This window comes from Colias eurytheme, chromosome 18 (genome assembly GCF_061535395.1).
Source record: "Colias eurytheme isolate Ceu_HAF_F1 chromosome 18, ilColEury1 Martin Lab GWU primary, whole genome shotgun sequence".
NCBI classification, from domain to species: domain Eukaryota; kingdom Metazoa; phylum Arthropoda; class Insecta; order Lepidoptera; family Pieridae; genus Colias; species Colias eurytheme.
The window spans coordinates 4,983,883-4,994,481 of NC_142997.1; the positions used below are offsets into that span (position 1 = coordinate 4,983,883).

Consider the following 10,599-nt stretch of genomic DNA (forward strand, 5'->3'; position numbering starts at 1 on the left):
AAACTATAACAACTATCGTATCTCTCATATTCTATCATTGAACGGGTGCAGCGATATAAATTTGAAATGTAGTAATAGAACAACACACACGACGCCCCAATGTAATATGCATTGGACAAACTATTGTCTGGAGAAAAACCATTATTTTTATAAACATTGAATGACTCAATGTATTGATGAATTGTTTGTTTGTTTATTCTAGTACAGTTACATCATGTTTTATTTCTGTTTAGGATTAAAACTAACTCGACGTCCTGGCTTCACTTTGAAATTTAAAATATTATAATATGAGGTAACGAATAAACAAAAATTATGCATTAGACAAAAATATTTGTTTGCCTATGTTTTTTTTTCTATTCCAAACTATAAAACAACTGTGTGGAACCAAAAATGTTTTTTTTACATACTATAAGACTGAGAAGCATGTAGCACAATAATTAGTTTCCAAGATAAGCTTGCATAATGATCTGCAATTTTTATCAAAAAATGTTAAAGACAATAACAACAAAATTAATTCATGAAGTATGTTTATTTGCGATATCAGTACATATTTTTAGATCATATCTTATTTAGTTTTGTCCAAATATAGCGAGGACTTCATATAACAGAGCTCTTACATCGATACCATGTTCACCCAACGTATCGACTTCAGATTTGAAGGTCTCTGATTCCCACAGAGCATCCCACAGCTGGTCCCACTCTTCGCTTTGTAAACTCTCCATAGCCCTCTTGAATTCTTCATATTCTTCTATCTTTTCATCAAAGAGAGCAGACAATTTTTCTTTCGGGAACAAAGCAATAGTATCCTGTATATAAGCGTTAACGTCTTTGCCGCTAACTTCATGTCTTAATCTTCTCTCGTCTTGAACCATATTGTCTGTAAAATATTGTATTATAAGTGGGTACTAAGTTCTCGATTAAAATATGTTTAATTAAAATGTGAAATACTTTACCAATGAAATCATTTAACTTGTCAATGAAGAACATAATATCGATTTCGTGCCCTTCCAAAAATTCAACCACCTGAATAGGAAAATATAAATAAGTACCTATCATGTCATATCATGAAACCTGTAATATGAAATACAATATTTTGAACAAAATTAAAATACAATGCGGATAACTATTTCTGTAAAACGTAGATACGTCAATGTTCCTTCTAAGGTTCCATTCCTTTTCAAATGACTTTAAAATATGGCGTATCGAAAACAAGTAAAATGTTGAATATGAAGAACCAACTTTGATTTGGCTTCTTTTTATATTTTTGAAGTGAAACTTCTTTATCGGGGTTGGACAAAAATTTAATGTAACATTTTTGCGTTACGCCGTACGCGTGACATTTTTGCGTTACGCCGTACGCGTGACATTTTTGCGTTACGCCATACTCGTGACATTTTTAAGGTCATAAAGAAGTTTCACTTTTTACGTGTGTACAGTGTGTGTTCTAGTACACGCACACATTTTTTTTTTGTATCGTCAATTATATTTTGTATATTTTTTTTTATCGTCAATTACTTGATTATTATGTACCATTTCACCATTTTAAGTTACGATTGTAAAACGTTACTTTAAATTGCTATTTTATTAATTATATAGTTTATTACAGTTTTACAATAGAGATTAGTAAAGAACAAAATAACTTACGGCTTTAAATTCGGGCAAATCTTCCATCTCATGGATGAGCTGGTTGAAATCTTTAGTGGAAGCATATTCCAGACTCGCGCGGAACTCATCGAATTCTAGATAATGTTCCATGAGGTGTTTTATTTCATCACCGGATTCCTCAAGAATAAGATCCATGAAGTCATCAAAATGCTCATGGAAAGACTTCCTTGCTTGGGGGGCAGCTAAGCCCAAGGTAACTAGAGCCAATAAAAAGAGTGCGACCTTCATTTTCTCCCGCAAAATATTACTGAGAGGAAATCTAAAACTGCATTATATTTATATCCAGATTTGTTTTAGTCCCCGCATGATTACTTAAGCTAATACATCAGAAGCTATCACTGTAAACTGTTAGATAAAAATCGGATAACGTCCATCAATCTCATATATTATCTTAAAATAGCCGCTACATAAATTGCTTTACCCTTTTTATCAACAATGGTTGTGATATGATTAATCTGAATAGGGGATTTTAGAAATCTTATCGGAAGAGAGAATTCTTCATGAGACAAGATATTCACAATAAAATAGTTTTCGAACCTTTGAAGAAACGCTGCTAGCCTTAAACGATTTTGAGGTGTTTTATGTATTTTGTGATAATCATAACGTTTTGTTAGGTGTATATTAGATGTAAATATTCTCCAAAGTGGTAATATATTTTTACGATCTAAAACGACGGTATTATTTATTAGAAATAAAGTAGGATTGATGCATTTATCTTCGCATGGCAACAAGTTATTTCACGCATTGTCATCTAATCACAATAACATCAGGCAAAGATAATAAAACAAGATGATATCATTAAATTCGATTTATTTACAAAACAATCCTGTCATCCGGACGTTTAATTCTGGCCGAAGATGGCTGTAATTTCGACAAGGAGCCAATATACATCAATACCATTGTCCTTAAGGGTTTGGACTTCTTCCAGGAATACTTCGCTTTCCCACAGAGCGTTCCATACCTTGTCCCACTCTTCACTCTGGAGGTTTTCAATGGCGGATTTGAATTCTTCATCCTCACTCACTTTCTGGTCGAACAAGGCAGCCAACTTAGCCTTAGGGAATTCGGAGATGCAGTCCTGAATGAATGCGTTCATGTCCCTGCCGCTGAGCTGATGCCTGGCCTGTCTCTTACGCTCTACTTGGTCTGAAAAATAAATGAATATTTGATGAATGAGTGAATGCTCACCATGTATATTATTATAATATTTACCTATAAATAATCTTGAAAGTTACCTATAATTAACACTTGATGTTAGATTTATTTGTTAATTAATAAGTAATTAATTTTCCGCAATTTAAAATTTAAATTAAAATTTTTAATCTGAGTACTTATCTAAATTATAATACAGTGAGAAGCATTGTTTTTGTTACCTTATGTTGTAAAAAATGTTGTAGGTACTTACCGATCATGGAGTTAAAGATGTCAATGAAGAAGGTGATATCAATGTTGTCATTTTCCAAGAAATCAACGACCTGTAAAGTATTTAATTATCATTAATAGTTAATAGTAAATATTCTAAAGGCAAGAGTTATATAAAGATATCGCGATTGTTTTAAACCTTATTTTCAAATACTACGTTTGGTTCCGCTTATCAATGAAACAGCTATATCAAAATTAAATACATTTGCACCATACTTCACTTATATTACTAGATAGCTAAATATGCGTTTTCACTAATTATAACTACTTAGTTGTCAAAAAAGGTTTTTGACGTGACAACGTCTTATAATTCGATAGAGCCGGCTGCACGCACGAAAAAACATGACTCATGCGGCGTTACCTCGGTCTGAGGCGTTCCATGTAAGGCTTGAAGTGCAAGCGAGAGCGCGGAACGAGCGACAAAGAAGCACAATCGGATGTTGTCACGTTCAACTATCGTCAGTAAACCGACTTTACAGACAACCAATTTTTAGTTAACACTAGTTCTATCTAAGGAAACTAGTTGTAACTATAACCGGCTTTTAACTTACAGCTTTGAATTCAGGTAAGTCCTCCATCTCATGAACGAGATTGTTGAAGTCCTTGGTCTTCAGATAGTCCAGAGCTGCGTTAAATTCTTCGAATTCCTGGTAATGTTCCATCAGATGCTCGATGTCATGGCCAGCTTCATCGAATATGAGGTCCAAGAAATCATTAAAATGTTCATGGAAGACTTTCCTGGGCTGAGGAATGGCTAGCCCAAGAGCGAGCACAGTCAAGAAAACTAAAGCTGCCTTCATGTTTGCCGTGTCGGATGAATGTGTGAAGGATAGAAAAACCGTCGTTTAAATAGTGAAAATATAGACGATAATCCAATTCTTGACGTAAACATAATCTACTAATCAAAAAATAGATCTTATTTTCATGAGAATTAGAGCTACATATATATAAACTTTATCTTTTCTTACGTCTGTCAATACATCGGAAAGGTACTTGAAATGTACGTGATGGTACAAACGCAGAATTTATCATAGATATTGAAATGTAAACGATTACCAAAATAAGCCTACTTTTTTTGGCACTACTTTATATCGTGACTAGGAAAATTGTAAAATTCTTAAATAAGTATATTAAGTAAATATACTTATGTTTGAAAATATCTTGATTTCGTTACAGTTCTTTAAAAAGTATTTCTACTACAAGCAATTATGAAGTTGTAAATTTTTATTGACAAAATATTAATGTAGTCATTGGTAGATACATTATTTAGGTACTTACATACCATGGAAATAAATAGCGAACTGTTTAATCATCGAATACTTTCATGATAAAACAATTAGTTCTTATATTTTAAATAGGTATAATAACTTTGAAACAAATGTAGGTTGTGTAAGTACATGTCATCATTAGCCAAAAACAAAGGGTTCCATACTTCGCAGTCTTAACTTTATAACCATAATTTATTCAATGAAATTACGTAAGTATACACCTAATTTTTTAATTGATATCAGTTATCATTCAAATTTCTATATTTTTGTTGTTATGTAAAGATAGAAAATTATTTTCATCGCGACACGTAGGTATAACAAGAATATAATTAAACCTCAACTACTTCATTGGTGTAATAACCAGGAATTTCGATTCATCAACGTGTTGGATGAACGTCACGGATACTGTCTTGCTTCAAAAGGTCGAGCTATTGGATGGTTCTAAATGGAATACCTCAGAAGCACGGGGTTGAAATTGTATTCGGATTATGACCATAATCTCGCTTTCGTGACTTATAGATGTACCTAACTAGCGAAATAGAGGTGAACTTAATTTGAACTTCTCGCAGTTATATGAGCCGCATTTCAGGATATTATATGTATCAATCTCTGTACTCATTTAAGTTTTGGTAGATATGGTTAAAATGAGCCAAAATCTTCTTAATTCTTAAAGGTTAGTGAAATTGAAATTTTCAAAATGTTTACAACTAGTAGGTACATAGGTAGTTACATAGTTCACACTTCGTTCCATTACATCGTGAGTGATCTGAAATTTTGATATATCTACGTACAAAAAACGTAATTCAAATACATGTAGGTACCAACTCGTCGACAAATCTAAAAAGATAAAGAAGAAAAATTACAGTTTCCTTAGTCCTGAAGTTACTGTAACACGAACTGCAGGTGTGAGGTTTTATCAATTGTCATAAGATTTCTGACTTGTTCCGTGTGACGAACATGAAGATAATGATTCTTAGAAGATTTCAAATACATATTTTGCGGCTTTGTGTAGATAAATAATTAATCGGGGTAAAAAAGATAAGTGAATAAAATGAAAAATATGCTTAACATTTTTTTTCTGTTTACAAAACATCAAGTATACTTTTAAGTTTTATAATCTGTACAAAATCATTAATGGGTAAAATGTTATCTACTTGGTTATCTATGTTCAAACAATTCCATTTAATAAATCTCGAGCGGGTAGGTCGGAATAAACTTAGTCATCCCAATAAAGACCTGTCACAGTAGCTATCCGATAACAACATTAAAAATGAGTCATAAAAATGTTAAGACGTCTAACGAATCGACTTTATCAGGCGGTGGCGAATTCTTTATTGATGACTATTCACATCTGCGCTTCTCGTACTATCAAAATCGGGATGGCCCACTCGATTCCACACTCGAGACGATGTGCAATTCCACGCTCCCGAGCGATGATGCCACCTCAACTACCATGGAAACAAACGTAAGTGATATTGAACATGTAGATGAAAGGCAGGAACTTCGAAATTATTACGTCTCGCAAATTCCGGAATTGCCGCACCCAGCTAACACGGTAGCTTCCATTATAGCATCTGCTTCAAATAGTATGAATTCAGGCAATATGCGATTCAAATATGCTGACAAAATTGAAACGGCTAAAAAGCAACCTAGTGCTGAATTGGAATTTTCGCCCTCGCGCCGATCGACGCTCATGCCCAAAAAGAATATCTAACTAATTTTATGATAACTGTAACTAATTTTAATTAAAGCTTGTTTTTGTTTTTGTTTCTTGTGGTTGAATTTGTATAAACTGAAATAATAATGTATAAAATGTATTGAAATTATAAAAATAAAATTGTATTTAATATTATAAATGTTGTGTTTTATTTTTGTAAACTACCATTATGATTAAATATTTGTATTTTAATCAATTACCAGGTCTTTCATATAATTTAATAAAGCGTAAGTAAATATTTTAAATCGCTTTACATCTAAGTAATATAGATAATACCTATTATCTTTATCTGGCTATAAATAAGCGAAAGAATACGATTCTTGCAATATGATGACTCAACCTCTTTTTGTACATGCTATTATTATGAACCATTTTTATAGAATATTTCTAAAGTAACAAGGTTAAAATATTAACAATCCAGAGAATTGCTTAGTTGTCAGGCCGCATCAAAAGAACTGCCGCGGAGACAAAACATATAATTACTGAAGCTAGTGATTTCCCTCGGGGTTGCCGCACTGCAGCCGAGTATAACTTTTATTACACTTATTTAAAAATATGATATTTAAAGTTTAAACCAAGTTACGGCATAAAATATTGTGTTTAATTTATTAGCGGCGTATTTTATATGTACATTAAATACATACCTACAGAAAAAATATTCATCATTAGGTACCTATATTTTATTTACATTATATTTTTATGATATGTATATTTGCTTGTAACTTTTAGCACTCATTTTGGTAAAAGACTTTTGAAACCAAACGTCTGTCGCGTAAGCCATACGAAGGTATGCCGCATGGCCATACTGTTGGTCATACAGTTGAATATTAATAACCTACTAAGTACTAAACTACCTAAATATTGTTTTTGTATATTATTCTAAGGTTTGTCCGCCCATGTCCCACATCTACATGAAGTGAAAAGTATTCTTAGATTATCTGGTAAGTATATATATCCTAAATTTGAAAATTACAAAATTATCTTCATCATACTTCTACATACTTATTTAAACCTTTACTTAATATTATGTAGTAAAATATCAAACCAATTCGTGCTCAATGTTATAACTGTAACAGGTGAAATAGTTTACCAACTCATACAGCTCCTGAAGGGACCTTTTACAATCATGAAAAACACTCGGTAATCTCGCTATTTCTTCCACGGGGAACCCTATTTATAAGGTCTTAACTTAAAGCGAACTGTCAAAGTAATAACCCCAGGGAGGAAACTTTGGTTAGCGGGAAACTTTTGTAACGTGTCTTTATTTCTGATTGTAACGAGACTCTGTTGTTGGGAAGGTAATGATTTTCGGGGACTTAGTTGCAAAGGTACGCTCACTGGCAATGTGAGACGTAATAAAGGTAAATAAGGAAATACAACCCCACATTTTATTCAGAACTTCGTTGATAGGTTTAATAATCAAAACATTGGTAGATATCCTTACCTATAGTATCCGTAGATTATTGGTCCAATAAGGCGGCTAAGAATACAGTAAGTTTAAAGGTGCAATGGAAGAATCTCATTTCTAGACTTAGCACAATAATTACTGTCAACATTAAATACAAGAATATTGTATTTTGCGTTCATCGCGTCATACGTACTTTTTTTTAATAAATGAAAAACTTTAATCGAAAACAGACTCTTATCATAATTGTATTAGATCATTACTACTTCTAATAACAATTTTGTAGCAGACAATTTTCTATTCCACTTGAGGGTGTACTGTTCCATAATCTTTCAGCCGATACAACCGTGAAGAACATTCCCTTTAGGGCGCTCCCATCGGATATTACAGTTGACCTAGATTAACATAATAAGGATGAGACCCGAAAAAATCGCACCGCTACAAAATTAGCATATAGATTGTGTGCGTGAAGACAGCGCAATCAATCAGCAGTTTACAGGTACAGCTTTTTGCAATGCAAACAGCGTATCCTCCTTAATAAAATCCGCCCTTTCGAAGATAATATACAATATGTCAACTCCATTCTCCGGCCTATAAAATAACTGATTGTAATCTTTTCTTAATTTTTTTCCACAGTATTAACTATTAGGTCAGAAGTATACTAGTATTATCGATATTAGATACCTACATTAAAAATAACAACATCCTCTACGAGCATCTACGAGTAGGTAAGCTACGAACTGCTACGAACGAACGTCGTTTATGGTTGAAGTTTATCTATTTAGTGATATTTTTTTTTAGTTTTATATTTTTTGCATGCCAGTGGTGATAGACAAATGGTGCAGATTGGGTGCAGATCATGTTTAATTATAATATACCTACTTAGGTACAGCCAGTAATAACCACTTTTCTTGCAGATAAATTCATAACATTTGATCTATTACAGATTACAGCCAGTAATAACCACTTTTCTTGCAAATAAATTCATAACATTTGATCCTGCATGAAGGCAAAATAAGATTTTTCTTTCAACTTTAGATATTAGGATGCATATATTGTGGTAGATGCATATAATATAGTTCTATTACATACCCCTATTAATAAAACATTTTCTCAAACAGTATATGAAACAATTTGGACGTGTAAGTTTTAGAAAGTTTACGCGACGTCCTTTTACATTTAGAATAAGGGTTCTTAAATCGGTTCATATTACGCACCTTTATCCTACACGTGATACATTAAATTTTCATGAGCGACGTCTGCTACTGTTTCTTATACGAAATTTAATATAGATCACGTTTATCCGAGAGGTGACGGATAATGTTAAGTTTTACAATTTAATATTTACTAGTGCCTACTAGTGGATTTGAATGAACTTCGGTGCAGAGATAGTTTATAGCTAGGTAGTCTAAAATTGCAGTGCATACGTCTGTTACTCGGTGCGCTTTTTCTCCTTTACAAAACAAGAGACCGACAATAAATGCCAAGTGAAAATGCCAAATATAATTTCAATAAAGAAGTCGTGAGCGAAATATGGAGGTGTTCATTTGGATTGGAGCTCCGTAATTGCACCAACGGCAACATAGTACGTACATATCGTTACGGGAATCCAATGGACCGTGCGAGCGCCAGTCCTGTTTTGGCAATATTCAGTGCGAGAAACAAGCTCAGAACAAATTGGGCTACCTACACCAAATTGCAGCGTTTTGTTTGTGGAAATCCGTACTGTGACTACTCACTACTGCTACGAATAAAAATGATGTCTTTAGGGAACTATACGCTATATTTTCATAGATATTATGATTTATTACTCATGTGAGTAATTTTCTAAGAACTTACCCATAGGAGTAATAATAAAAACCTGTTTCACCAAAACCACAAACAATTTTGATTAAATCTGATAATAAGCAAACAAAACATCATGGGGATGGGAGATATAATTATATTTTACTAGTGGTCCGCCCCGGCTTCGCCCGTGGTACATATTTCGCAATAAAAAGTAGCCTATGTCCTTTCTCGGGTATCAAAATATCTCCATACCAAATTTCATTCAAATTGGTTCAGTAGTTTAGGCGTGATTGAGTAACAGACAGAGTTACTTTCGCATTTATAATATTCATAGAAATCTAAATAACAAGACACTAGAAGTCGTAAGCGTGCGTGACCTTGTCGCCACTCAGGTGATTTGCACATCACCAGTGCATTCGTCACTGTTCAGTTGCTCTGGAGACGTATGAGTGTATACATCACATGAGTAGAAAGACGGAACAGAGACTAAGCTTCAAACAACCGCGCGAATCGATTGCACTACTACAAGTACGCGGGGCATGTGTGTGTGACCGCAGGCCGCTTGTCACGTACGCAGCGATTCTGGAAAAAACCGGTTTGCGCTTGCACAGGCTGAGGACAGTCTCAGGGTTGATACGACGCACGTTGTTTGTTTTATTAGTTGCAACTTGCAAGTTTTAATATTTTAATATAAAACGTAATATTGTATTGTTAAAAATGGTTGTTTATTGTACTGTGTGTATGAATAATACTAGAAAAACTAAAAATATATCATATATTTCATTTATCCCAAGGAGTACCATAGGTGAGTAAATATTTTGATTATTACTTTTTCAAGTAAGTACCTACTTGCGTTTATTTCATTAGGTCCTTTTTTAATAAGAAGAGAATTGTACACGGTGTGTTTTTACCTTTCATTATTATTACAAGTTTAGCATTTGTAAGTATGTATGTATGTATTGTAAGTGTGTACATACCTACCTACTACAACCCAACCCACCCAGGTTGGGTTGTAGTAGGTAGTTTTGTTTAATTTGTCTTAACCTATTGTGACAACCCTACCAAAATAGGTAACAATTTTGCACGTTCTTAAGAAGCTTAGGGCGCTTGTGCACTACAAGGAATTTTACTGTCCGGCATTCCGATTTTTTACGGTCCGGTGTGGCATGAAAAAACCGATGAATTGCTTGTGCACCTGTCCGTCTTTACTCGGATCAGTGCGGTACAGTTCAAGGAAGTTTGGCGGTATTATGCTATCATAAATGATTGTTTTTGCATTTTAAAAGAAACGAGTAAAAAATATAGAAGGTGAAATATTATATTATGTACTTCGT

At 33.5% G+C, this 10,599-nt stretch overlaps 3 protein-coding genes across 3 annotated transcripts; 1 reads left to right on the forward strand and 2 right to left on the reverse strand.

Moving 5' to 3' along the window:
• Positions 1 to 510: 510 nt before the first annotated feature.
• LOC149900605 (protein G12-like) lies at positions 511 to 1,934 on the reverse strand. The gene is made up of 3 exons (XM_090112238.1): positions 1,645 to 1,934; positions 954 to 1,023; positions 511 to 877 (listed from the first exon to the last, which is right to left on the reverse strand). Exons 1-3 carry the CDS (start codon positions 1,891 to 1,893, stop codon positions 570 to 572), a joined length of 627 nt encoding a protein of 208 aa, XP_089968364.1. The 5' UTR covers positions 1,894 to 1,934; the 3' UTR covers positions 511 to 569.
• A 524-nt stretch (positions 1,935 to 2,458) lies between these two features.
• On the reverse strand, positions 2,459 to 3,926 carry LOC149900606 (uncharacterized). Its single transcript, XM_090112239.1, has 3 exons — positions 3,639 to 3,926; positions 3,071 to 3,140; positions 2,459 to 2,811 (listed from the first exon to the last, which is right to left on the reverse strand). Exons 1-3 carry the CDS (start codon positions 3,885 to 3,887, stop codon positions 2,507 to 2,509), a joined length of 624 nt encoding a protein of 207 aa, XP_089968365.1. The 5' UTR covers positions 3,888 to 3,926; the 3' UTR covers positions 2,459 to 2,506.
• A 1,558-nt stretch (positions 3,927 to 5,484) lies between these two features.
• LOC149900607 (uncharacterized) lies at positions 5,485 to 6,069 on the forward strand. Its single transcript, XM_090112706.1, has one exon. The coding sequence runs from the start codon at positions 5,626 to 5,628 to the stop codon at positions 6,067 to 6,069; it is 444 nt and encodes a 147-aa protein (XP_089968832.1). The 5' UTR covers positions 5,485 to 5,625.
• Positions 6,070 to 10,599: the final 4,530 nt, after the last annotated feature.

Coding starts and splice junctions, on each gene's coding strand:
- LOC149900605 (XM_090112238.1), bottom strand. CDS start 1,893: ATGAAGGTCGCACTCTTTTTATTGGCTCTAGTTACCTTGGGCTTAGCT. Junction 1,024..1,644: donor ATTTGCCCGAATTTAAAGCC/GTAAGTTATTTT, acceptor TTTCCTATTCAG/GTGGTTGAATTTTTGGAAGG. Junction 878..953: donor CAAGTTAAATGATTTCATTG/GTAAAGTATTTC, acceptor AATATTTTACAG/ACAATATGGTTCAAGACGAG.
- LOC149900606 (XM_090112239.1), bottom strand. CDS start 3,887: ATGAAGGCAGCTTTAGTTTTCTTGACTGTGCTCGCTCTTGGGCTAGCC. Junction 3,141..3,638: donor ACTTACCTGAATTCAAAGCT/GTAAGTTAAAAG, acceptor AATACTTTACAG/GTCGTTGATTTCTTGGAAAA. Junction 2,812..3,070: donor CATCTTTAACTCCATGATCG/GTAAGTACCTAC, acceptor TTTATTTTTCAG/ACCAAGTAGAGCGTAAGAGA.
- LOC149900607 (XM_090112706.1), top strand. CDS start 5,626: ATGAGTCATAAAAATGTTAAGACGTCTAACGAATCGACTTTATCAGGC.